The 26,268-nt window shown below is 43.7% G+C and overlaps 2 protein-coding genes across 2 annotated transcripts in view; one reads left to right on the top strand and one right to left on the bottom strand.

Moving 5' to 3' along the window:
* The window catches only part of TGM5 (transglutaminase 5), a 30,739-nt gene extending 11,470 nt beyond the window's left edge, over positions 1-19,269 (top strand). Inside the window, exons 5-13 of the mRNA XM_039232750.1 lie at positions 306-434; positions 1,036-1,213; positions 10,297-10,435; positions 11,047-11,150; positions 11,254-11,493; positions 14,858-15,208; positions 15,754-15,914; positions 18,427-18,560; positions 18,751-19,269. Coding sequence (XP_039088681.1) covers positions 306-434; positions 1,036-1,213; positions 10,297-10,435; positions 11,047-11,150; positions 11,254-11,493; positions 14,858-15,208; positions 15,754-15,914; positions 18,427-18,560; positions 18,751-18,904 — 1,590 coding nt within the window. The 3' untranslated portion in view covers positions 18,905-19,269. The remainder of the gene's footprint in view (positions 1-305; positions 435-1,035; positions 1,214-10,296; positions 10,436-11,046; positions 11,151-11,253; positions 11,494-14,857; positions 15,209-15,753; positions 15,915-18,426; positions 18,561-18,750) is intronic.
* The window catches only part of CCNDBP1 (cyclin D1 binding protein 1), a 47,160-nt gene continuing 36,649 nt past the window's right edge, over positions 15,758-26,268 (bottom strand). The window contains exons 12-14 of the transcript XR_005528519.1: positions 24,818-24,924; positions 24,413-24,456; positions 15,758-15,866 (exon numbers count right to left, since the gene is read on the bottom strand). The gene's annotated coding sequence lies outside the window, so the exon portion shown is untranslated. The remainder of the gene's footprint in view (positions 15,867-24,412; positions 24,457-24,817; positions 24,925-26,268) is intronic.

The raw sequence follows: 26,268 nt of genomic DNA, 5'->3' as shown, positions 1-26,268 counted from the left end.
GAGTATGAGAAGTGAGAGAAGAAGGAGAAATCGACTTTTAATCAGTCAGACTCATTGGAAAAAAAACTCCAGGGATTTGATCTGTAGGGCATCTGGGTTGTTGTTGTGACCCTAGAGCCCAGAGATCCTCCACCTGCTCAGGAGGCAGTTTATGTCTGTGCTCCTGGACACAGTTCCCTTCTAAATGGGTTTGTATTCCATAAACACAGTCTATTGGAGAGCTGGGTGGGGTGACTCATGCATTTCTTTCCATATCTACATGTATCAATGTATGGGAGCCTTGCCTGTCTGCATCTCCCTTATAGTTTGAAGAGAATATCATTGACATCTGCCTGGAGCTGTTAGACAAGAGCCTGAACTTCCAGATCGACCCAGCTATAGACTGTGCGCTGCGGGGAAGCCCCGTCTACATCAGCAGAGTGGTGTGTGCCATGGTGAGGTTGGGTCCGGCTCTGCCCACCCAGGGTGTGTCTGGGGAGGGAGGAAGCTGTGTGTGTTGGGTGGTGCCCCCTCAGATTTGCCCCCTCCAACGGGGGGGGGGCAGTGAAGAGTCAAGAACAAGGGCCCTCTGGCAAAGCCAGTTTGGATGAGGCTGATGAAAAAATATGGGTAACAGGTTTTCTCAGCTGAGTTTTGAAATAGCTGGGTGTGGGCCATCACCTCAATTAATTCCAAATTAATGTTTTAGGAAAGGCTGAGTTAGCTTTATTTTTGGAAATGGTCTTGTTGTTTTTTTTTTTTTTTTCTAAATTTCTCTTGCTCCACAGTATTTTTAAGAGCTCTCAGAGCCAATCTCTAGCTTCACAGGGGTGAGTTGAAATAGAATGATAAACTAGTTAATAGTAGAGAGAAGTCAGAATGGCTAGCTTCCCACTCGCCTCACCCCTTCCCTAGCAGGTCTGGAAATTCCCAGGTAAAACCAGATTGAAGAGTCCTCTGTGTCTCAGGCCCACAGACCTTGCAAGGCAGCCCACACATCACATCTTGCTGAGCAAAACAATGCTTCTAATGCTTCTATATATGGTTTCTCTTTAGATTAATAGCAACGATGACAATGGGGTGCTCAATGGAAACTGGAGTGAGAATTACTTAGATGGCATCAACCCTGCAGAGTGGACCGGCAGTGTGGCCATCCTGAAACAGTGGCATGCCACGGGCTGTCAGCCAGTGCGTTATGGGCAGTGCTGGGTCTTTGCTGCCATCATGTGCACAGGTAGGGAGTGGAAAGGGCCCCATGGAGAGAACAAATAGTGTACTGGCTCATGTATTAGCCCTCTGAACCATTCTTATCCCAGTCTTTTTTTTTTAATTATTTTTTAATGTTTTATTTATTTCTGAGAGAGAGAGAGAGGGAGAGAGACAGTGTGAGCAGGGGAGGGTCAGAGAGAGAGGGAGGTACAGAACCTGAAGCAGGCTCCAGGCTCTAAGCTGTCAGCACAGAGCTCGACGCGGGGCTCGAAGCCACGAACTGTGAGATCATGACCTGAGCCGAAGTTGGACATTTAACTGACTCAGCCACCCAGGCGCCCCCCTTGTCCCAGTCTTGCACAGTTCCCACTAAACGAAAGGTTGGAAGGAAGCCCCTTCTGTAAAAATGTCTCCTCACTGACCCCAGTTTCATGTATCTGGGCTTATTTCAGAGAAGTTATACACTTCTCTGTCCTTTCTCTTCCTCTGAGTTTGGACAACCTAAGAGCCTGGCTGGAAATTGTTTGGTCCAAGACAGGAATGAGATGAAAGGCCAAGTATTTAGAAAAACTTATAAAATGATTAGTGCCCTTTCTGAGCAGAGAGTGGTCTTGACATGGGAGGGAAATGTATATTGGAGTGGTGGTTTGAGCCATGGGACCAGAGCAAGATGCAAGTCGACATAAAATGACCCTGAATTTGGAGTTGTCTCATGCTCAGTAGGCCTGGAGGCCTGACTCAGGTCAGAGAGGTAGGGGATGGAAGAAAATGGGAGATCATATTTTTTCCAATAGGGAGTAGATGCTACACTAGTAGAAGGAAGGGTAAAAAATATGTATGGGGCAAAGAAGGCAAATGGAAGTTGATTTGCAGGTAGCAGGAGGAGCAAGCAGAAGAAAGGTATGGCTGTGAATCTTGAGGCAACTGACACCTAGAAATTAGTCACATACTAGAGACAGCAGGAGGAGGCCTTCTGCTTCACAAAGGGTCCAGCTTGCTACTGGCTCTCACCCTCACTCTGATCCCCGTGCCTAGGGCTCTCTCAGCCTTCACACATGCATATCTGTATACCTGACCATGGGTCATGGTCAGGAAGTTCTTATTCTAGGAAAAGAGGCCAATAACAACTTTCACTCACAGGACTCTCTAGTCCAATCCGGGGAGACCAGATCTGCCCACAGCTTCATGTTTATTGCAGACTCAGGCCTTCTGTGTAGAAATTCCCTGTATGATAAAGTCTGGTGCAGTCAATGTGCTTGTATGTGCTGAGCCCATCTCTGGGCTCTTGGAGGAAGCCTAGGGACACTCCAGCTGCGGAGGAGAGAGCACCAGACTTCTGTCCAAGGGCACAGGAGGTTTCTGTCAACACCCACAGAGGATGACTTCACATGGGTTGGTGAAGAGGAAGTCCTGAGCTCTTCCTCCTCTGTAGCTGCAGGGCCCCATCTTGAGTTGGAGGCTCTGATTGACCAGGGACAAGAAACTAGGAATTCAACAGCTTTGATTCCCAGAGCCACAGTGATATGGGTGAACTGGGAGGTCTGAGTCATCCAGGGAACAGGCACAGGACTGGTAGGCAGAGAATAGATCAATCTTGTGCATGTTGGAGAGGGAACCTTCCTCTGTGTGGAAAAGCCTAAAGACTAATGGGCCTAGCGTGCATGTGAGAGGGAGAGGACCAGGGTTTTGGGTGTGGTTGTCTAGAACTGGGCAACGAGAGGAGTGGAGCCAGTGAATGAAGATTATGCAATGAGAGCAGACTAATTAAAATGTTTATAAGAATCATGGCCCCTTTGTGACCTGGGAAGCAAAGGGCTGGGCAAAGTGGGTCAAATGCGGCTTGATCCAACTGTAGCTTAGGCAACAGAAGGCTTCCCCCAAAGGGCCACCATGGTGTAAATTAATAAGTATATATGTTTGAAAAACTCATGTATTCATCCAGCCACTGACTGAGTCCTTATTCTAAGCTAGGTACTGTGCTTTAAGTACTCTTAGATACAAAGATAGGTAAGACTCAACCTTTTTCCTCTACTAAAAGTTAAGGATTTATCAAATTCCTTAGTCCAATATAGCTACCAAAGCACATTTATTAGTAATACTGTTTTTATTTCACAATCACAATAGCTGATTTGCATTGGAAACTTCTTTTGTGCCAGGCACTGTGCTAAAATCTTGACAACCTAGAATATTGGTGAGGCATGTGATGTGGATCTGGAAGTAGACTGTTTTCAAATACCAACACTACCATCAAATGGCTAGGTGGCCTTGGGCAAGTCACTTAACTTGTGCTTCAGACTTCTGATGGGAGAAAGTAATAGTGCCTACCAAATAGGGTTATTGAAAGGACTGAGGTATAAATATATATAAATATATATTGCATGGAATGTGCTAAGAATTAATAGTGCCTGGCTACCGTGAATGTTCAGTAAGCATCAGCTAGGATCACCTCATTTGATACCCTCAAATGGCCATATGGGGTAGATTCTATCATCATCATCTCCACTTTGCAGATGAGGAAACTGAGCAGTGGAGCCAGTCTCACATCCAGGTCTGGCATTCTGTAACCACTAGGAGATACTGATACATAAACATTGCTAGCAGCTACCACTTACCCAGTATCCTCTGTGTTTCAGGTATATGCCAGGCATTTTCACTCTTTCTATCCTCACAACCAGCCTGCAAAGTAGATATCATTACCATTATTTTATAGATGGGAAAACTGAGGCTTGAAGTGACCAAGTGACTCTTGGCTGACTCAATAATACATTCTCTCTTCTGCAGCCCTGCCCCCCCCCCCGAATTGCCTTTTTAAATGTCAACATATTGATGTTAAATTCCTAATGAAAAATCACCAAAGGAAAGTGTGCATGCATCAAATTTTGAGCAGGCTTTTTCTTTGACATTCATTTAGTTGGCTGTTATTTTGGGAATTTCAGGCAAATCTCTGGCCTACCTTCTCTGTATTTAGGGCTGACCACCCACAGCTCTTAGTCATCAGGCTTTTCCTGTTCTGGCTATCCACTTTATGCTACAAGGGACCTGGAGAGAGTTCCAGCAGCTCCCCCGCCATCTGTCAAGGTTCTAGGGCTGGTTCTTTTATATTCCAGTTGCCCTTTTATACTGTGACTTTTTTTTCTGTGCTGCAGGGCAGACTAATCTCTTCGCAGTCTCTCAGAACTATCCCTTCCTGCTGCAATTTACAGAGTCAGGGTGGGGATTTCCTTAGTTACCAAGTCCCACTCTCTCTTGCCACTCTCTGTGTGGTCTCTCTATCTTTTTTGGTGCAGAAGCTTTCAGTCACAGTCAGCCCTCAGTTCTTCTTCAAGAGGAATTGCTCTATAAATAGGTATAGATTTGGTGTGTCTGTGGAGGTGATGAATTCAGGGTCTTCCTACATCGCCCTCTTGGACTGGAACTTCTGAACTGTACACTTTACAAGGGTTTTGGTATGTGAACTAGACCTCAGTAAAGTTGGCTTTTTGTCTTTTTTTTTTTTTTTTTTTTTTTAAGCCAGTCATCCTGGGAATATGCCTGGGCAGGTCTGTTCCTGCCCACAGCTGCATGGGGGTGGGGATAGAGTCAGCAATGACTTGGAAGACATGAACATTGACTGTGAACAGGTCTATAGGGCATAATCCCCTCTTCTATAAAGTAGAGAGGTGGCCCAGGATCCATGGGGGGAAGGATGGTGGGAAATGGTATGGGAGATGAGGAGGCAGTGTTGCTTGGAGGTAGGCCATTTTCTCTTCACCCAAAACTACCCCATGTGTATATTTTATATATTGGATTCTCACTTATGCTTTACCTTGCATGTAGGGTCCTCTGCTTAAAACCATTTGAACGCCCCTGGGCTAGATGTGATCTAAGATTTCTTCTCACTCAGTTGTGTAGTAGTCTCTATAAAGTACCTCATTATCTTCATTTGAATATACCTTTTGTCCTCATTGTTTTCATTGAGCCCTTAGCTCTCATAGAAGGAAATCTCAGCCACAGCCCTGGTGCATTTTGTTGCCTCAACCTTTGGCTCAAATACAAATCTACTATTATTCTCCATTGATTTATGAGACATCAAGGCTTGTGTGGAATGTTCCCTTACCAGGTTGTGGGTTAATATGTGGCCAGCACCTAGAAAAATGCTTGGTACATGGTTAATTTTACATAAATGTTAGCTATTATAATTAGTCTAATACCGTTTTAATCTCAGCCTCTTGGGCTCCAGAGGTCTGGTTGGGTCTTACTCATAAGGTGTTTCTAGTCATCCCCCCAAATTCAGTTCCCCATCATCTCTATTGCATTTTTATTTTATTTCCTTCCTTTGTTCTTTGGCGTGTTTAGAGTTAATTAATCATATTCCTCATTTCATGATATTGATCGTAATAGGTCTACTTCAGGCCTCCTTTGTAAAAATTAGTTATTAATTGGTTTTTCCTCACTGTTGTCTTACAACACCTTCCTATTCACCTCCCTCCATGATAGGGAAACATTTTGATATATTTAATATGTAACATTGTCTCTGAATATGCTCTTATCAAAAAAGTATATTGTTATATGCAATATTTTGTCCAATATATTTTTTGTTTTATATGTTATATTTTTCATCTTTATAAATTCCACTGGATCTTCTTTCTATCTTCCATTTCTCTTCTTATGTTCATGTTTTCCTTTACCTCCTCTTGAGCATATTTATAATATTTAAAATAGCTATTTTAAGGTCTCTGTCATCTAATTCAATCATCTCTGTTTTTCTAGATCTAGTTCTATTGATTGACAGTTGTCCTAGTTATGAGTCATATCTTTCTGCTTCTTTGCATGCCTGGTAATTTTTTTAGCAGACATTATTTTTTAGAGCAGTTTTGGGATTCATCATCATGGCAGACAAGCAAGAACAGTTCTAATATGAACTTGTAACGGCATATCTGAAAAACCAAGACAATATGACCATCTTGGTTTAAGGAACAATTAAAGACAAGGGAGGAGAAGATACTTTTACCATTTAGAAGCTTGATGCTTCCAGGGAAAAATTATAAGATGCTAAAAATCATCACATTCAAATGCAAACACTTCAACTCTATTAGCTGAAGCTTGACTGTATTCTTCAGTATAAGCCATGGAAGTGTGGCAGCGAAGCTGACCGAGCAAATTTCAACAAATCTAACTCTAACTTTCCACTGATTTCTCTTTTAAAATTGGAGCCACACTTCCACATAGGGAGTTGGTGGGCGGCAGGGGAGGAAAAAGAACTGGTGAGAAGACTTGACAGCCAGTCCTGAAACAGAGTCCATGTTTTAATACACCATCAGGATGATGTCCACCACCAGTCAAAAGTGAAGCTGCCCTCCTTGAGGACAGGGATGTCTTTCATTTTTGTATATGCATCTAACCCATTGCCTAGTTAATCACAGGGGCTTGACACCAGTCACTGGATGAGTGCTGAATGGCTAAGTGAAGAGACATAGCAATTCATGCTGGGAGTGCGGTGTGGTGTGATATACCTTGGGAAATCTGCAGCCCTTTCCTGATCCTGATATCTGGTCCAGCTTTGTCTAAGCATGCCTGTGTGAGGGTTCGTGCATGTGTGTGCACACAAACAAACACACATACCTCCCTTTTATGAGGGACTCCGCCCCCCCCAAAATATTAGTGAGTCACCTGAGTCTCCTGTCAAACTGTGAGTCATTAGTACTGATAGTCTGCAGAAACCTTATTCACAGGTTCAAGACAACACATGTCAACACAGATTTAATGAGCATTTACTCTGTGCCCAACACTGTGTTGGAAACAAAGATATATCAAGAAAAGCATCTGGTATGCATCTGGTATGAATCCTACTCTAGGGGGATTTGTAATCTGGCTGACAAGATAAGACAAACACAGGAGATCACAGAGAGCTCCATCCAGTGATAAAATACGAGGCACAGGTGATTGGGATTAAGTGAGAGCATGAGGAAGGGAAGTTAGTGTGTCATGAAGTAGTCAGTGAAAACTTGACAGAGGAAAGTGCATTGAGAATGATTTGGTTCTGTGATGCCTAGTGAAGTTGCAGTGGTGTGGCTTGTAGCTAGAAGTTTGGGGATGTTTTGAGATCAGAGAATTGGGAGCTTAAATTCTGCCCTGACTCTTCTCTTTCTGTCATGTGACCTCAATCTCACTAAGCTTCAGGTTTCTCCTCTTTAAAGTTGAGATAACCACAGGGTTTTGGAGGTGATTAAATGAGATTATGCCTGTGCAATGCTTGGCACCATGTCTGGCACTATGATGATGATGATGATGATGTCATCAACTGGCAAGGAAGATGCAGAAGACTGAAAGACAAGCTCAGTTGGGCATGTGTCTAGAAACACGGAGGTCTCCACAGAGGCTCAAGATTCAGGAGTTGTGGGCACAGAAGTAAGAGGTGAATCCATAAGGCAAGATGAGCCATTTGTGGGAGGACAGAGCATGTAGGACAGAGGGAGCAAGACCCTGGAAAAAAACTTATGTGTATGACTTCATGCAAATCTGAGCCCTTAGTGTGATATGGAAGCTAAAGCAAGGCCTCACTCATTCCCCATGTGAGCAACCATTCTAACCTCACTGTGACTTCACTGTGACAGTCTGTTGTCCCCCATGATGACAAAAGGGTGAGAACAGATCAGTGCAAATCCATCACCACTTAAAGCTTATGCTCTACTGACAGTCAAGCTTGATACCCAAAGCATAGCGTACAGTCATTATAATAGTGCCATGCAAAGTCAGAAATCACGAGAACAGGAAGAAGATTTGTGAGACACTCATTCAGCCATCTAGCAACGATGCACCACCAAGTTTCTGCAAGATAGATCTGGCTCTGTGTTGTTAATGGCTGTATAATGATAAAGATGAATATCACACAATCCCTCTCAGGAAGGCAGACTTGTAAAGAAATCATCACAAGCCATGTGCTAAGTCAGGTAGAGAACTTTAGAGTACCGTGGGAACAATGCCCCATGTTCAGGTGGAAAAGGTTCATCCAGCCTTGTTGACAACAAGCTGACACCACCACTGACAGTTCATGTGGCTGTTTTTGAATTCATTAATTGGGGTGAAGATGGAGGCTTGCTTCCTGCTCTCCCTGCCCACCCCTCCTTGGCACCTCCTCTTATTATCAGAAATATTACCTACCCTCCTGATTGTAATCTTAGCTCAAATGTGTACACGCAATGATCCTGAGTCACCTGAATGTTCTTGCCTTATTTCTGTCCCATGTTCCTTTAGTGGCAGTTTTTCCAACCTCACCCTCCCCTCTGAGGCTGTCCTGTGTTACCTCCACCTACAACTCACTTGTCAGCTCTGCTCACTCCCTGCCCTCATTCCTTGGCCTTGCACAGAGCTGCCGCTGAGGAGAGCTCCAGGTTCCCTTTTGGGATCTTCTCCTCCTCTTTCCAAGCTATATCCAGAGATGTATCCATAACCTGACCAGGAGAGGCTTTGCACACATATTATGCCAATATTTGATAACATAGGAAAATGCATCAAATGTTTGATAAGGTAAAAATGCTAGAAGGCTGAACCGCGTGCATGATACTGGGAAGTGGGCTCAGAATTAGGATTTGAGTGACAGGTCTGCCATTTCCTAGCCATTTGACATTGGTCAAGGTTGCCAACTTTTCTTAGCCTCCTATTTTTTTAAGTTTATTTATTTATTTATTTTGAGAGAGAGAGCATGCACATGTGTGAGCTGGGGAAGGGCAGAGAGAGCGGGAGAGAGAAAATCTTAAGCAGGCTCAATCTTAAGATCGAGCAGGCAGAGAAACTTAAGACCATCCTTGGGTCTTGATCTCATGGTTTGTGAGATCATGACCTGAGCTGAAACCAAGAGCCAGACCCTTAACCAACTGAGCCACACAGGCACCTCTCTTAGCCTCTGATTCTTAACCTTTAAAAGGAGGATAATAACAGTAGCTTCTGTGTAGAGTTGTTCTGAGGATAACTTAACAACATGCCTGGCTGATATTATTATTATTGAATTATATTCAATTTTATTCAAATTAGCAATTATTCAATTCAATATTATTGAATTAATAATAATAAATATTATTAATAATATTATTATTATTATTATTAAATGGGGTGGACTGCCAATGCTGTACTTGAAGGGACAGGGTCTCTAGAACATCAGTGGTAGGATGGACTGGGGGATATAGCTGTACTTAAAAGAGCGAAGAATGGGGGAAATATGGCAAAGGACAAAGCAGAGAAGTTGGCTGCCAGAAGGAAGAGATGCCCCTTCAGGAATAAAAACAATATAGTATCTCTTTTCTAGAATTTCTCTACTGGGTACAAACACTCACTTTTCTAAGCTTTTGTTACATAGTTTCCTTCCTTTTCTGCCTTCCTTTGTGACACATTCCTTCGTAACCTTCCAAGACAATACACCCATAGAAAAGGAGGAATCCAAGCCACAGACCTCTTTGTCTAAGAATCTGATGGTATGAACCAAAATTCTAGCTATTTGGTTTAAAGGTGGAGATTCACGGCCAACAGATGACTAAGACCAAGTCAGGCCACTGAGTAGTCTTGCCAAAGGAGGCATGGCCAGGGGCATCTGGGTGGCTCAGCTGATTAAGCAGCCAACTTCAGCTCACGTCATGATCTAGCAGCTTGTGGGTTCAGGCCCCGCGTTGAGCTCTATGCTGACAGCTCAGAGTCAGCACAGAGCCTGGAGCCTGCTTTCGGATTCTGTGTCTTCCTCTCCCTCTTCCTGCTCGGTCTCTCTCTCTCTCTCAAAATTAAATAAACATTGAAAAAATTAAAAAACAAAAACAAAGGAGGCATGCCTGCCCCGTCCTGCTTGCAAAGTCAGGGACTCACAACTTGCTGGAGTTTCTGTTGGCCCTGGCAGTGCTTCTCTGAGCAACCAGAAGCCCAGCCTCTGCACACAGCCTCTTCCATGAGCCCCAGAGAGGAGTTCAGGAAGGTAGGGAGAGAGGTTGACAACTTCACCAACCCAGTGACCCAAACAGCTCCCCTGACTGGTCCTGCAGGTGCCAAAGGATGGTTTCACTGGGCTCAGGGCCTTACATCCAGGAACCCATCGAATTCCTGAATCCATAGCCCACAGGAGATTTGTTTTTCTTGCTCTTTCTGCAGTAATGAGGTGCCTAGGGATCCCCACCCGTGTAATCACCAACTTTGACTCTGGGCACGACACAGATGGAAACCTGATCATAGATGAGTATTATGACAGCACGGGAAGGATCTTGGAGAATAAGAAGAAGGACACTGTCTGGTGAGAGACCACCTGTCTGTCTCTTTCCAGGGCAAACTCTACCAGCAGATAGTGGGGCAAGACTATGCCCACGAGCCTGCTACCCTCCCAGACCGCCCTCACTTTTACCAGTCTCAGGGCCCTGTATCCCCACCTCAAAGGCTGAGACATGGCTGAACACAAAAATGATTTTAAGTTCTTTCCCTGAGTAAGATTTCACTCTTTGTCATCTCCTTCATTTAATAATCAGCCTGTAGCTCTGACCACAGGAGGGCCTGAAGTCCCACCTCCAGACATACCATGTCTGCCCCTGTGAGTCCACAGCACACAGAGAAAAGGGCCATGAGGACCTTTGGGAGAGAGAGAGTGAGAGATTTTTAACTTCAGTTAGTTCCAGAAGCCTTCACTGTCTATTCACAGAAGAAAGCTCTTCTCTGGGCAAGTCAAAGCTCACAGGAGGAAAAGCTGCCACCACTTACCCATAGAGGTTTGAAGGCTTAGGTTGCATTAAATCTGTCTTTCTATTTAGCAGTCCAACTACCCATCAACCTCTGCCTTGCTCTAGAAAGAACATAAGCACTACAAGCTCTCTTGGCTTCATTTGACACTGACTCCTCTGGCTTCTCCTTCAGGAATTTTCATGTGTGGAATGAGTGCTGGATGGCCCGAAAGGACCTCCCTCCTGGATATGGAGGCTGGCAGGTGCTGGATGCCACCCCTCAGGAGACAAGCAATGGTGAGTCTGTCTAGGAGAAAGGCAGAACCCACTCCCAAAGAAACTGCCCTTGCCCCTGCCTGACCCTGCAGCAATGACCCAACGTGGCTCTTCTGTTCTTCAGGCCTCTACTGCTGTGGCCCGGCCTCTGTCAGAGCCATCAAAGAGGGAGAGGTGGATCTGAACTATGACACAGCCTTTGCCTTTTCCATGGTCAATGCTGACTGCATGTCCTGGCTTGTCTACGGAGGGAAGGAGCAGAAAATTCACCGGGACACTAATACTGTTGGCAATTTTATCAGCACCAAGAGCATTCAAAGTGATGAGCGAGATGACATCACAGAGAACTACAAATACATAGAAGGTATGACTGGGCCAGTCCCTGACAGAGTCCAAGTCCTGTGGGCTCCTTGCCCCCACCCCAGGGAACCTCCCACCCAGCTGGGGTGGTCCTCTGGGGAACCAGAAGTCATCTGAGAAAGAGAACCCAGGTCCCGTTTCCTCAGCCCTTCAGTTTTAAGATCCCAGTTGAGATGTTCCCATTGCCTCACTTCCTTGTGCTCACTGCCACCCTGCATCCCACAAGCTAGTGAACATCCTCCACAAGATGGTCACATGGAATATAGGCCATTGACAGCATCCCACCAGTGTGGGATGTGAATCCCTCATGGCTGCCTTCCCGGAAAGTTAGCCTCCTTCTGAAGTTGGCAGGGGATCTAGTAAACCCTATTGTATTAGTTAATTTAATGAATTTCATATAACATATTGATTAATTAACTTTGTTTTAGTGAGTGTTTGGAGGACAGTCCAGACCACCAACCAGCACCAAAGCTAATATAAGGTCACATGTTTAGTCCCACTCCCACCCCCTGCAGAGGATGGTTTTGAGAGGTGGGAGACCTAATGGAGGCTTCTTACTTTAGTGAGCAGGGGCAAATAACTAAGGTGTGAACTAATTCTCAGAATTTGAGAAAGACCAACCACTAGGTTCAACCCTCCCGGGGGGGTGGGGGGTGGCCAAGTAATAATACAGAGTCCGAGGGCCAGAAACTAAGTGAGGAGCAAGAGATAAGCAAGAGTGAATCAGGAAAGTGGGGGAGCAGCAGGTAGCTGTGCAGGTGGTAGGAGGGCTGGCCAGTAGGTATCTGTAGTTTGTCTATGTCAGCCTTTGGGACCCACAGAGAAGCTCCACTCTAGAAGCTCTAGCCTAGGAAGGGGTTCACAGTGAGAGACAAGCAATGAACACAACTTAACATGCTGTTCATCACCTCCTTCCCCGCCACATCCACTCTGAAGCTATCTTGGTTGGTGTGCCAGAATAGATCCTGAGGCAAGGAATCAAGGACAAGTGGTTTATCTGTGAGGCCACCCAAGAACTCCTGGAAGGAAGGAGAGTGAGCAAGTGAGACAGGGGAGGAGAGGAAGCCACACAAGGAGCCTCATCAAGCTGGTTAGCAGCACAGGCAGCTGGAGCTCAGTTGCTGCTTGGGAGCTCTGAGAGGGGGGTTGTCAGGGAAAATACAGGACAAATAATGCTTTATTCTAACCATGTCCCAAGTTCTTTGTTGTTAATCTGCCTCTCAATTTAAATGGACCTGTATTTTTATTTGCTATATCTGGCAACCCTATCAGGGATTCAGTGTAAAGTGCAGAACAACACCACAAATTTATCTCATCCAAGAGGCAAGGGGCTAGGTTATCTATCCACCAGTTCCTGTCAGCCAGGGGTTAAGGGCTGCTCCTTGTGGTGTGAAGTCCTGGGCACTTTTGGCCTGTTCCATGCACCGGCTAAGACAGCTCTGGTGGCAAATAAAGCCTCAGAGAAAAGGTGGAAGGTGCTAGAATTTGAAAGTAGAGCATGTGGGCATTGAACTAGCAAGCACCAAGGGGATATAGGTGGGCAGTGACAGCATTTGCTAGAGGCCCATGGGGTTCCACTGTGAGCTTTGGGGTTTGGAGCTATATTCCTGTGGGCCTGAGGGTGCAGATCAGTCAGACAATATTTGGTTTCCTCCCACTTTGCCTCACAGGATCTGGGGGTAGAGCAGACTACAGGTAGGCTAAATCTGATTCACATCTCCCTGGGCCTACTCTTGCTAAAGCAGATGCCTTGAGATCCTTCTCTGCCTGGAACCAGGCCTAGAATGACCTCTTGGGCAAGGAGATAAAAAAGTGGCCTCTGCCTGGGGAGGTTGTGGGGATGCACTGAAGGAGTGGGGACAGCCACTGGGGACAGTGAATGCTTAGTGAAGGCAGTGTGGGATTCTTAGGGAAGCATGGGTGGGTATTCCTGCATATCTTGGCTACAGTGCCTCCCCAGTACTAAACATACCTCTCTGGGAACTCAGCTTGTCTGAATATTTTTCTTTTCTTTTTTCCCTTCCCTTCCCTTCTCTTCCCTTCCCTTCTCTTCCTTTTCTTTCCTTCTTCCTTCCTTCCTTTTCTTTTCTTTCTTCCTTCCTTCCTCTTTTCCTCCCTCCCTCCCTCTCTCTCTCTCTCTTTCTTCCTAACTATGGCTTCTCAGTTTCTCATTTCTAGGAATTAGTCTATACCTAACCAATCACTTCATTCTAGAATAGGAAATCACACCATACTGCTATCTTTAAGATGCTTAAAGGGCCATTGCCTTTGCCGTGGAGAAGGAAGGATAGAGCCTAGGGGTCATGAGCACAGACTTTTATGTTGGGCATATTTGGTTTCCACCTGGACTCTGCTGTTTGCCTGTTGTGGAACTTGGACAAGTGACGTGACCTCTCTGAGCCCCATTTTACTCATCTGTATATGGTTTATGTTGGTGGGTGGGGGTGGGGTGGTAAGGATGTGGAGAAAAAGGAACACTCATGCACTGTTGTGGGAATGCGAACTGGTGCAGCCACTGTGGGAAATATTATGGAGGTTTCTCAAAAAATTAAAAATAGAACTATCATATGATCCAGCAATCACACTATTGGGTATTTGTCTGAAGAAAATGAAAACACCAACTTGAAGCGATATATGCACACCCATGTTCACTGTAGCATTATTTAGAATAGTCAAGCTATGGAAACAGCCCAAGTGTCCACTGATAGATGAATGACTAATCAAAACGTGGTATATGTATACAATGGAATATTATTCAATCACAAAAAACAATGATATCTTGCCATTTGTCCCAGTATGGATGGAACTTGAGAGGATTATACTTAGTAAAATAAGTCAAAGACAAATACTGTATTGATTTCCTCTCTTATGTGTGGAGTCTACACACACACACACACACACATACAGAAAAGAAACCAAGTTCATAGATACAGAATACAGATTGGTGGTTACCAGAGGCAGGGGGTGGGATGAGAGAAATGGGTCAAAGAGGTCAAAACATAAGTAAATAAACAAGCAAATAAATAAAACAGTGCTAGTGATTTAAGAAAAAACAGTTCCAGGCCTTTTGTGGAGCTGAAGAGAAGGTCCAAAGGGCCATCTTATTTCTATTGGGGACACCACTTTCACATGGGCACTGCTAAAAAATAATAATAATAAATAAATAATTATAATACATCCCTCTCATGGTTGATGTGAGGATGAATGGTGTGAAATGCTCAGCAAAGCTGACACTTAGAAAGCACTTGATGAAAGGTAAGGGGTGTTTGTTGTTGGAAATGAGGGTTTTAACATCCTTATAGTGTTCAGCCAAGGCTCATCCCCCTGTACAGCCTGGTCCACAGCTGGTGCTTTTTCTGTCCTTCCAGGTTCCCCCCAGGAGAGGCTGGTGTTTATGAAGGCCCTTCAGAAGCTGAGGGCTGGAAGGTCTGAAGACCCCCACAAAGAAGACTCAGTGCTACTGAACGGGGACAGCTCTCGGAGTCTTCATATGCCTTCCCTTAGGCCCAGTGATGTCATCCAGGTCTCCTTGAAATTCCAGCTGCTCGACCCGCCCAATATGGGCCAGGACATAAGGTTTGTCCTGCTGGCCCTCAACATGTCACTCCAGTTCAAGGACCTCAAAGTGAACCTGAGTGCCCAGTCCCTGCTGCATGATGGCAGCCCCCTGCCCCCTTTCTGGCAAGACACAGCCTTCATCACACTCTCTCCTGAAGAAGGTACGGGCTCTGGGTATGGGCACAGGATGGTCTGTGTACCCAGAGTGGGTTATGGAAATGCCAGTGGGGACAAGCCAGCCAACAAGAGTTCTGGGGACAGACCCCTGTGACATCAGTCTTCCTAATGTTCCCTTTGGCACAAATTCCTTCTCCCTTTCTTCCCTCCACTCTTCTCTCTCTCTCCCTCTCTCCCCCACCCCCGCCTTTCCCTTCCTCCATTCTCCTCTCCTTTTTATTCTCTCTTTTCTCTTCCACCCAATCCCCTCCCTTTACTACTTCAAGGAAAGAAGCCTGATTTAATAGGGGAAGCCTGAGTTTGGAGGCCTCAAGACTTTGGTTAGAACCTCAGCTTATCCATTTACCAGTAGAATGACCTTGGGGAAACCATTTAGCCTTTCTTAACCTCAGCTTCTCTACCTGAAAATCTAGTACAGGTTTAGTACATGTTTGCCCCCACTTCCCCCAAAGAAAAGTCCCTCAGATCCAACCCAGGTCTAGCTGATTTTCCCAGCTACAATCACCTCATCTTTTTGTTTTCTCCCTAGCGAAGACCCATTCTTGCAGAATTCCCTATTCCCAGTATGGCCCGTACCTGTCAACAGACAAGCTGATCCGCATCAGTGCCCTGGGCGAAGAGAAGAGCAGTCCAGAAAAGATCCTGGTGGACAAGATCATCACCTTAGCTTATCCAGGCATCATGATTAATGTAAGTGGCCTGGGGGCCCCCAGAGATCTGGCTGGGATGGGAGCCCTCTGAGAGTCTGTTCAGGAGAGCAGCCCCTCCTTGCCTCTGACTCTTCTGGTGTCCCCAAATACCTCCCTATCAGAACATGAGATTCATCTGAAAACATCAGACAGGGTGTCCATCCTCTTGTACCATTAAAGGACTTATGGGTGGACCTTGAGCAGGTTCCATGGAAAGGACAAGGAGAGATCCCTCCCTTGTGCCACCTTCTACTGTTGGCTTTCCCCAGGGTCAACGTGAGGAACTATGAGTTCAGATGGAAGAAACCTGAGTAGGGAGAAAAGCACTGACTGAGATCAGCTTAGGTTTAATTTGCCATTTCCTGGCTGTGCATTCTTAGACAAGTCCCTGGGCCCCTGGTTCTTAAACTGTCAAATGAGAGGATTAGACTAGCTAACCTCTGAGGACACTGCCTGCTGTGACATTCTTTGGTCCTCTGAGTTGGAAGACTGTGGATCTCCTCCAGGACTATCTCCCCAAGGCCAAGAAGCCTCCTAGACCCTGCCAAGTGAGCCTGTGAGGCCATATGGTGGGGTGTGGCTGGCAAGCCCAGCCATGGGAGTCTGTTCTAGGGAAGGTTTCCAAAAGTGCCTCCAGGTTTGCTTTCATCTCTCTACAGCCTTGAATGTCCCATTGCTCTTCACTCACACACTGGTATGAAAAGAAAATGAGCCAGTTATGTTAAGAAGAAGAAAAGGGATGGAATGGAATTGCAATAAGAAAGTGCCAAAGAAGATTCTATCCACTCAAAATATTCATGAGAATCCTTTGGGATTGACTATTTTACACTAGGATGAAATCCTTGGAGTAGAGGAAACATCACTAGAGGCTCCAATTTATCAGACTTTCCTATATGTTGAGTTGAGGGATGTAAAATATTTTGTATAAACATCTATGGATGTATAAATGAAGCAAAGTTTTATATAACAATATCTTGTGTCATATACACTGATATTTTCTTCTATTTCATTTTTTAAAAACATTAATGACAACCCGTCGAGTTGTTTTTAACTCATAGTTGGAAAAACCTAGGTCACAGAAGTCTAGCTCTTCAGGAAATAGATCTAAGGAGCAATTGCTACACAATTGCACAGCTAACATTCTTGAATTCATAACAGAAGAAGTGACCTATAAAATGCCATCAGCATAGAAAATCCCCAGTATGATGATGTTTTAGTCATAATAAATTGAGGATTATGAAAAAGAAAGGAAACAGAAAGATTTTAAAGTTCTATTCCTACTTAAAGTTAGTGGAACTCTAAAAGGAAAAATTTCTTTTTTTTTTTTTCTCTTTTTCAATCTGAATTTTATTTATTATTTAAAAATTTTAATGTTTTTTTTTTTTTACAAATAGTTTATTGTCAAATTAGTTTCCACATAACACCCAGTGCTCATCCCCACAAGTGCCCTCCTCCATGCCCATCCCCCCCTCCCCCCCACATCCATCAGTCCTCAGTTTTTGTCAGCATTCAAGAGTCTCTCATGGTTTGCCTCTCTCCCTTTCCCCCACCATTTCCGCCCTTCTTCTCCCCCTTGTTCCTCCGTCAAGTTCCTCCTAATCCTCCTATACGTGCAAACATATGATATTTGTCCTTCTCTGCCTGACTTATTTCGCTCAGCATAACACCCTCAAGGTCCATCCATGTTGCTACACATGGCCAGATTTCATTGTTTCTCATTGCCATGTAGTATTCCATGGTATAGATAAACCACATCTTCTTGATCCATTCATCTGTTGATGGACACTTAGGCTCTTTCCATGTTTTAGCTATTGTGGAGAGTGCTGCTATGAACATTGGGGTACATGTGCTCCTATGCCTCAGCATTTCTGTATCCCTTGGGTAAATTCCTAGCAGTGCTATTGCTGGGTCATAGGGGAGTTCTATTGTTAGTTTCCTGAGGAACCTCCACACTGTTTTCCAGAGGGGCTGTACCAGTTTACATTCCCACCAACAGTGTAGGAGGGTGCCCGTTTCTCCACATCCTCGCCAGCATCTAGAGTTCTCTGATTTGCTCATTTTAGCCACTCTGACTGGCGTGAGGTGGTATCTCAGTGTGGTTTTGATTTGTATTTCCCTGATGAGGAGGGATGCTGAGCATCGTTTCATGTGTCTGTTGGCCATCTGGATGTCCTCTTTGGAGAAGTGTCTGTTCATATCTTCTGCCCATTTCTTCACTGGGTTGTTTGTTTTTCGGGCATGTAGTTTGGTGAGTTCCTTATAGATTCTGGATATTAACCCTTTATCTGATATGTCATTTGCAACTATCTGTTCCCATTCCGTTGGTTGCCTATTAATTTTCTGGGTTGTTTCTAAAAGGAAAAATTTCTTGCAACTCAATAATAAGAAGGCATTAACAGACACTGAAGATACAAGTCATCTTCCTGTTGAAGTGGGCCCAATCAAGGGTTTGGTGAATTGGGAAATGAGATTAATTTTCTGCTCCCTTCTTCTCCTTGAATTTCTCTGTTTAGGTTTTAGGAGCCGCCGTTGTGAACCAGCCACTCTCCATACAGGTGCTGTTTTCAAACCCCCTCTCAGAGCATGTTGCAGACTGTGTACTGACTGTAGAAGGAAGTGGTCTCTTCAAAAAACAGCAGAGAGTCCTGTGAGTGCTGGGAGTATTCAGCCTTCACTCCCATCTTGTCCTGGGGTTATCATTATCCTTCTTTCTGGTGAGAGACACCAAGGCCAGTCTCTGAGAACACCAGGAAAGAAAAGCCCTGGTTGCTGAGTGGAAAAGAGTTTTGGAGTTATATTGCGTATGGTTTTCTAACATTCTCTTCTCTCTGCTACAGCATTGGAGTCCTCAAACCTCAACACAGGGCCAGCATCACTCTGGAGACTGTCCCCTTCAAGAGTGGCCAAAGGCAGATCCAAGCTAATCTGAGGAGCAACAAGTTTAAGGACATCAAGGGTTACAGGAATATCTACGTAGACTTGAGGTTATAAATTTTGGAACAGTGAATTGAAAGCACAGATTTTAAGCTTCAGAAGGAGCAAGTTCAAATGCAAGCTGTGCTACTCCCCACCACAACAAAGGATTTGCAGGGGTTCCGAAGTAAGCAACAGAGGAGATGTCAGCAGTGGATAGTCCCTTGGACCATTTGCACAGCTTGCAAGGAGTCTGATCAGAGTCCAGGGAGTCTATGGCATCCAATCAAGAAGTGTGAGATAACACTCAGAGGTCTGAGAATAGTGGTTGGACTTGGCCATGACTTACTACCCCCGCAGAAGATTGACTGAGCAGCTTGCTGTCATTTTGTCATTGCAGTGGCTAATGCCCTAGACCCAATAAATTTTAGTCCTTGTTCTCATCTCCTTTGCACCCATGTAGTCATCACTTTCCCTGCAGCAGTCCCTACCTATTCCCTGGATGCTGGGAGTGTCCTATCGTTTCAATGCCTGAGCCCATTCAAGGGTGAATTACTGAGTGCCTAGTATGTGCCAGGTGCTATTCCGAGTATGGGGGAGAAGACAGGAAACAAAGGCTCTGCCCCCATGGAGCTTACATCCTACTGGTGGTGGGGGGGCTACAGACAACAAACATGTCAACAGGTAATTAAAGTTCTTACAGATAGTGTGTCAGTCATGATCTAGTTATGAAAACCAAAACCTCTGTAAATGTTTCTACATACTACCTCTTTGTATCTTGGGGAAAAAGTGAGATTTCTCATTTGGCCTCCCTTTGAATCCCTTTCCATATCACATCCAAGATGTCCCTTAATCCTTCTACCCTCTTGCCTCTAAGTCTGCCAGTGCATTGTGGTACTGATGGACCTCGAATGACTGTGGTTCCAGAGATAATGCCAGCTGATAATGCAGTGAAGTAGACTTTTCGTAGGAAATGGAGACCCTTATACTGGCAATAGCTTGTGTGTATCCTTATTCTGAACACAAAGCCCACTCCAATCATTATCTCCTCTCAGAAGCACCTGCTTTCTCATGGCACTACACCAAATTTGGGATGGAGAAAGGCAGGATGCACCCGCCCTCCAGGCACTGCTACCTGACTAAGACCGCTGTGTTGGGCATATATTAAATGCACAGACATTAAATAAATACTTCTATTATATATAAACAAAAGGGTAAGTGTAATTGATCAGAGGGAGAGAAGGTGTGGTGAGAATTGCATAGTAGGTTGATGGTCCTATTAAAGAGTGGGCTGAGAACCAGGAGAACCCTAACAGCAGGGACCTGGAAGTAACATATAATTATTTCATTCTGTAGTTGTTGCCTAACAATCATGAAAAATGGTTTCAGGAAAACATTGTGGATGGGAACATCTTACAGAGACAATGACCTCTGAAGTACTTTTCAACCACCACACCCTCAGACTCTTTCATGAATCTTGATTTTAACAGTACATTCATTAACTCTTTCACTCAACAAATATTAACAGAGCTTTTATAGGAGCCAGGCCCTGAGCTAGGCACTGAGGACACAAGAAGGACCAGGGCCTGCCCTCAAGGAGCTCAAGTCTAAGCATGAGGAAAATGAAAAATGAACAGAAGGTTCTAACACAGAGTGCTGATAACCACTATTGGAGTGAGAGCAAGGTGTTGTGAGAGCACAAGGAGAGGCAACTTGTCCAATCTTGGGATTGTGAATCAAGGATGGCTTCCTGGAGGGGAGTGGCACTTAAGCTAAAATCTAAAAGACAAGGAGTCAAATAGTCAGGAACTGCAAGTCATTCAGGTAGCTAGAGATCAGAGTAGGAGGAGGCAAGTAGCAGGAAAAATGAGTCTAGAGCTAAGGGATGAAGAGCTTTATGTAGGAAGTCTAAGGAGTTTGGACAGCAATCACCTGCAGGCATCTGTTTCCTTTAAGTCTTGGATCACCGTCTGCCTGAAATGTCAGTGCTTAAAGTTGATTCTATTTAGTGGAGCTGAGCAGACTTCATGTGATTTTAGAAGCACTTAAAGGACAAATAGTTCTCTACCCTGGTCTGTCATAGGGGCTTGCAATTCCCATCAGAGCATTCCTTTGAGCTAAGGCCTTCCTTGAATTTCAAGGTTGTCTTTCAACTATTCATTTAACATTTATTGAGTACCTATGTGTTGAATATTCTAGGCCCAAGGGATAGAGCCGTAACAAGACAAAGGATTTGAATAGACATCTCTCCAAAGACAATATACAAATGGCCAAAAAGCATATAAAAAATGCTCAATATCACTAATCATGAGAAAAATGAAAATCAAAACTACACTGAGATATCAAAAGTAGAAATACCACACGATCCAGTCGTTCCACTACAGGTTATTTAATCAAAGAAAATGAAAACACTAGTTCAAAAAGATATATGAATCCCTATGTTTGTTTGTTTGTTTTTAAATGTCTTATTAATTTTTGAGAGAGAGAGAGACAGAAAGACAGAGTATGAATGGGGAAGGGGCAGAGAGAGAGGGAGTCACAGAATCTGAAGAAGGCTTCAGGGTCTGAGCTGTCAGCACAGAGCCCGATGCAGGGCTCAAACCCATGAACTGTGAAATCATGACCTGAGTCAAAGTCAGATGCTTAAAACTGAGCCACCCAGGCACCCCTGAACCCCTATATTTATTGCAGCATTATTTACAATAGCCAAGATATGGAAGCAACCCAAGTGTCTATCCACAGATGAATGCATAAAAAACATCTCTCTGTCTCTCTCCTTCACACACACACGCACACACACACACACGCACACACACACACAGGAATATTACTCAGCCATAAAAAACAATGAGAACTTGCCACTTGGGACAACATGGATGGACCTAGAAGGTATTATGCCAAGTGAAATAAGTCAGATAGAGAAAGACAAATTCTATTTGATTTCACTTATATTTGGAATCTAAGAACAAACCCAAAAGAAACAGACCCACAGAGAACAGATTGTTGGTTGCCAGAGGGGAGGATAGAGGAGAAGTGGGCAAAATGGGTAAAGAGGAGTGGGAGGTACAGGCTTCCAGTTATGGAATGAATAAAGTAATGGGAATAAAAGGCACGTATAGGGAATATAGTCAATGGTACTGTAATAGTGTCGTATGGTGACAGATGGGTAACTACACTTGTGGTGAGCCTAGCATAATGTAAAGACTTGTCCAATCCCTATGTTGTACACCTGAAACTATTGTAACATTGTGTGTCAACTATACTTCAAAAAAAACAAAAACAAAAAACAAACCCTGCATTGAGATATTATCTTTTTTTTTTTTTTTTTTTTTTTTTACAAATAGTTTATTGTCAAATTAGTTTCTACATAACACTCAGTGCTCATCCCCAAAGTGCCCTCCTTCATGCCCATCTCCCCCTCCCCCCCACATCCATCAGTCCTCAGTTTTTGTCAGCATTCAAGAGTCTCTCATGGTTTGCCTCTCTCCCTTTCCCCCACCATTTCCGCCCTTCTTCTCCCCCTTGTTCCTCCGTCAAGTTCCTCCTAATCCTCCTATACGTGCAAACATATGGTATTTGTCCTTCTCTGCCTGACTTATTTCGCTCAGCATAACACCCTCAAGGTCCATCCATGTTGCTACACATGGCCAGATTTCATTGTTTCTCATTGCCATGTAGTATTCCATGGTATAGATAAACCACATCTTCTTGATCCATTCATCTGTTGATGGACACTTAGGCTCTTTCCATGTTTTAGCTATTGTGGAGAGTGCTGCTATGAACATTGGGGTACATGTGCTCCTATGCCTCAGCATTTCTGTATCCCTTGGGTAAATTCCTAGCAGTGCTATTGCTGGGTCATAAGGGAGTTCTATTGTTAGTTTCCTGAGGAACCTCCACACTGTTTTCCAGAGGGGCTGTACCAGTTTACATTCCCACCAACAGTGTAGGAGGGTGCCCGTTTCTCCACATCCTCGCCAGCATCTAGAGTTCTCTGATTTGCTCATTTTAGCCACTCTGACTGGCGTGAGGTGGTATCTCAGTGTGGTTTTGATTTGTATTTCCCTGATGAGGAGGGATGCTGAGCATCGTTTCATGTGTCTGTTGGCCATCTGGATGTCCTCTTTGGAGAAGTGTCTGTTCATGTCTTCTGCCCATTTCTTCACTGGGTTGTTTGTTTTTCGGGCGTGTAGTTTGGTGAGTTCCTTATAGATTCTGGATATTAACCCTTTATCTGATATGTCATTTGCAACTATCTTTTCCCATTCCGTTGGTTGCCTATTAATTTTCTGGGTTGTTTCCTTGGCTGTGCAGAAGCTTTTAATCTTGATGAGGTCCCAACAGTTTATTTTTGCTCTTGATTCCCTTGCTTTTGGGGATGTGTCAAGTAAGAAGTTGCTGCGGTGGAGGTCAAGGAGGTTGTTTCCTGCTTTCTCCTCTAGGGTGTTGATAGTTTCCTGTCTCACGTTCAGGTCCTTTATCCATTTTGAGTTGATTTTTGTGCATGGTGTGAGAAAATGATCTAGTTTCATTCTTCTGCATGTTGCTGTCCAGTTCTCCCAACACCATCTGTTAAAAAGGCTGTCTTTTTTCCATTGGATATTCTTTCCTGCTTTGTCAAAGATCAGTTGGCTGTATACTTTTGGGTCCACTTCTGAGTTCTCAATTCTGTTCCATTGGTCTATGTGTCTGTTTTTGTGCCAATACCATACTGTCTTGAGGATGACAGCTTTGTAGTAGAGGCTGAAGTCTGGGATGGTGATACCTCCCGTTTTGGTTTTATTTTTCAGTATTACTTTGGCTATTCGGGGTCTTTTGTGGTTCCATACAAATTTTTGGATAGTTTGTTCTAGTTTTGAGAAGTATGCTGGTGCAATTTTGATTGGAATTGCATTGAATGTGTAGAGTGCTTTAGGTAGTAATGACATCTTAACTATATTTATTCTTCCTATCCATGAGCATGGAATGTTTTTCCATTTCTTTGTGTCTTCTTCAATTTCCTTCATAAGTTTTCTATAGTTTTCATCATACAGATTGCATTGAGATATTATCTTACACCCATTAGGATGGCTACTTAAAAAAAAAAAAACAAGAACAAAAAATAACAAGTATTTGGGAATTGAGAAGTTCAAACTCTTGAGCATTGTTGGTGGGATTGTAAAATGGTGCATCCACTTTGGAAACCAGTATGGCAGCTTCTCAAAAAGTTTAAAATAGGACTACCGTATGACTTAGCAATCCCACTTTGGGTATATAGTCAAAAAAAGAATTGAAAGCAGCGTCTCAAAGAGATATTTGAACACCCATGTCCACGGCACTATTCACAATAGCCAGGAGGAAGAAGCAACCCAGATATCCATCACAGGATGAATGGATAATCAAAATTTGGTACACACACACAATGGAATATTATTCAGCCTTAAAAGGGCAAGGAATCTTGTCACATGCTACAACATGGATGAACCTTGAGGACATTATGTAAATTGAAATAAGCCAGTCATAAAGGGGTAAATACTGTGTGATTATACTTACATGAAGTATCTAAATTAGTCAAATTAATGACATAGAAAGTAGAATGATACTTACCAGAGCCTGAGGTGAGGAAGTATGGGGGAGTTCAAGTTTCAGTTCTGCAAGATGAAAAGGTTTTGGAGGTCTCTTTCACAATAAGGTAAACACACTTAACACTACTGAATTGTATACTTAAAAATGGTTAAGATGATAAATTTTATGGTATGTGTTTTCTACCACAATAAAAATTTTTTTACCCATCCTATGCTGTTTCAACATTTACAACTTTATTAGAAATAATAATAATAATAGCATCCATAACAATGTCAGCAGGAATAAAAATCTCCATTAATTGAGGGCCTAAAAACAAACAAGCAACACTGGGTTTTAGTCTTTGTAAGTGTCGGTCTATTTCTTATCACCTTTACTCCTGGGTATAGTCCTTCAGGGTTCTGACTGAAAACGTGGGGCCCTCCATACCTGGTGGCCCTGGAACTCCAATTTGTATCCTCCAGCCCTGTGAGATTGCCAGATGATCTGCTCAGATTCTCAGGCTGTCATCTGCCAATAGTCAATCAGCAAATGTCCTAAAGGGAAAAGTGACACACTGTCAAGCTTACCTCTTCATGCTTCTCTTCTCCCTGAGACTTTGATCCCTCAAATCCTTGATGACTTCAGGCAGATATGTAAAATAGTTTGTTCAACTTTTCTGGTTATTTTCAATAGGGGCAATACTATCTGCTCTACCTAGAAGCAGAAATCCTTGAGAGATTTTAAAAGAAGACTGAATAGAGAGAACTTCCTAGTGGTATTTTGGATTATAGGCTAATAATGAAGTCAAATGTATGTATGGGACCTGAGCTGGACCTGACCTATGTTTGAGTCCAGTCTTTACCGCAAACTGTGAGATGTTGGGAAAGCATCAGATCCTGGGAGGCTTAGAGATAAACTTTTAGTTTGTTCACACCATGTTTACAGGTAGGTTATCAAGTGTATTTTTAGCCTCATTTTTGTTTTATTTCCTTCTGTATTCATCTTTCATCTTTTGTATCACTTTAATATATGCTCTTCTTTTAAAGTTTATTTATTTTGAGGAGGAGAGAGAAAGAAAGAGAGAGAGAGAGAGAGAGAGAATCCTAAGCAGGCTTCATGTTGTCAGCACAGAACCTGCTTGGGATTTTCTCTCTCTGCCCCTCCCCAGCTTGTACTCTCTCTGTCTCTCAAAGTAAATAAATAAAAACATTTTTTAAAAGTGTTTTAAAAGTCAGAGGCTTAACTGAGCCACCTAGGCACCCCAATATATGGTTTTTTTAAAGCAGGCTACATGCCCAATATGGGGGCTTGAACTCATGACTCTGAGATTGAGAGTCAGATGCTTTACCAACTGAGCTGGCCAGGCACCCCTAGGTTTTTGGGGTTCTTTTTCTTAACATTTTAATTTATTATTGAGGGACAGAGAGAGACAGAGCATGAGCATGGGATGAGCAGAGAGAGGGGGAGACACAGAATCTGAAGGAGGCTCCAGCTGTCAGCACAGAGCCTGACGCTGGGCTCAAAATCATAAACCGTGAGATCATGACCTGACCCGAAGTTGGATGCTTAACTGACTGAACCACCCTGGTGCCTTTTTTTTTTTTTTTTAAGTTAAGTTTCATGCCCAACGTGGGGCTTGAACTCACAACCCCAAGATCAAGAGTCACGTGTTCTATTAACTGAGCCATGAAGGCACCCCAACATATGCTCTTCTGAAACATCATGTTTCACTGTTAGTCATCTTAAATTCTTTCTGGAAGAAGGTAGTATGTTAATTGATTTACTCATTAATTCATTCATTAAAATAAACCCGTTAACTCCCTGGACCTATTTTCTCACCAATAAAATGGGAATAATGATCCCTTACTTAGTTTACATAATTGAAATTCAGATATGAG

Source organism: Hyaena hyaena, unplaced genomic scaffold (genome assembly GCF_003009895.1).
Source record: "Hyaena hyaena isolate Hyena2069 unplaced genomic scaffold, ASM300989v1 scaffold_70, whole genome shotgun sequence".
NCBI classification, from domain to species: domain Eukaryota; kingdom Metazoa; phylum Chordata; class Mammalia; order Carnivora; family Hyaenidae; genus Hyaena; species Hyaena hyaena.
The sequence above is the reverse complement of the archived record's forward strand: the minus strand, read 5'-3'. Positions and strand labels throughout refer to the sequence as shown.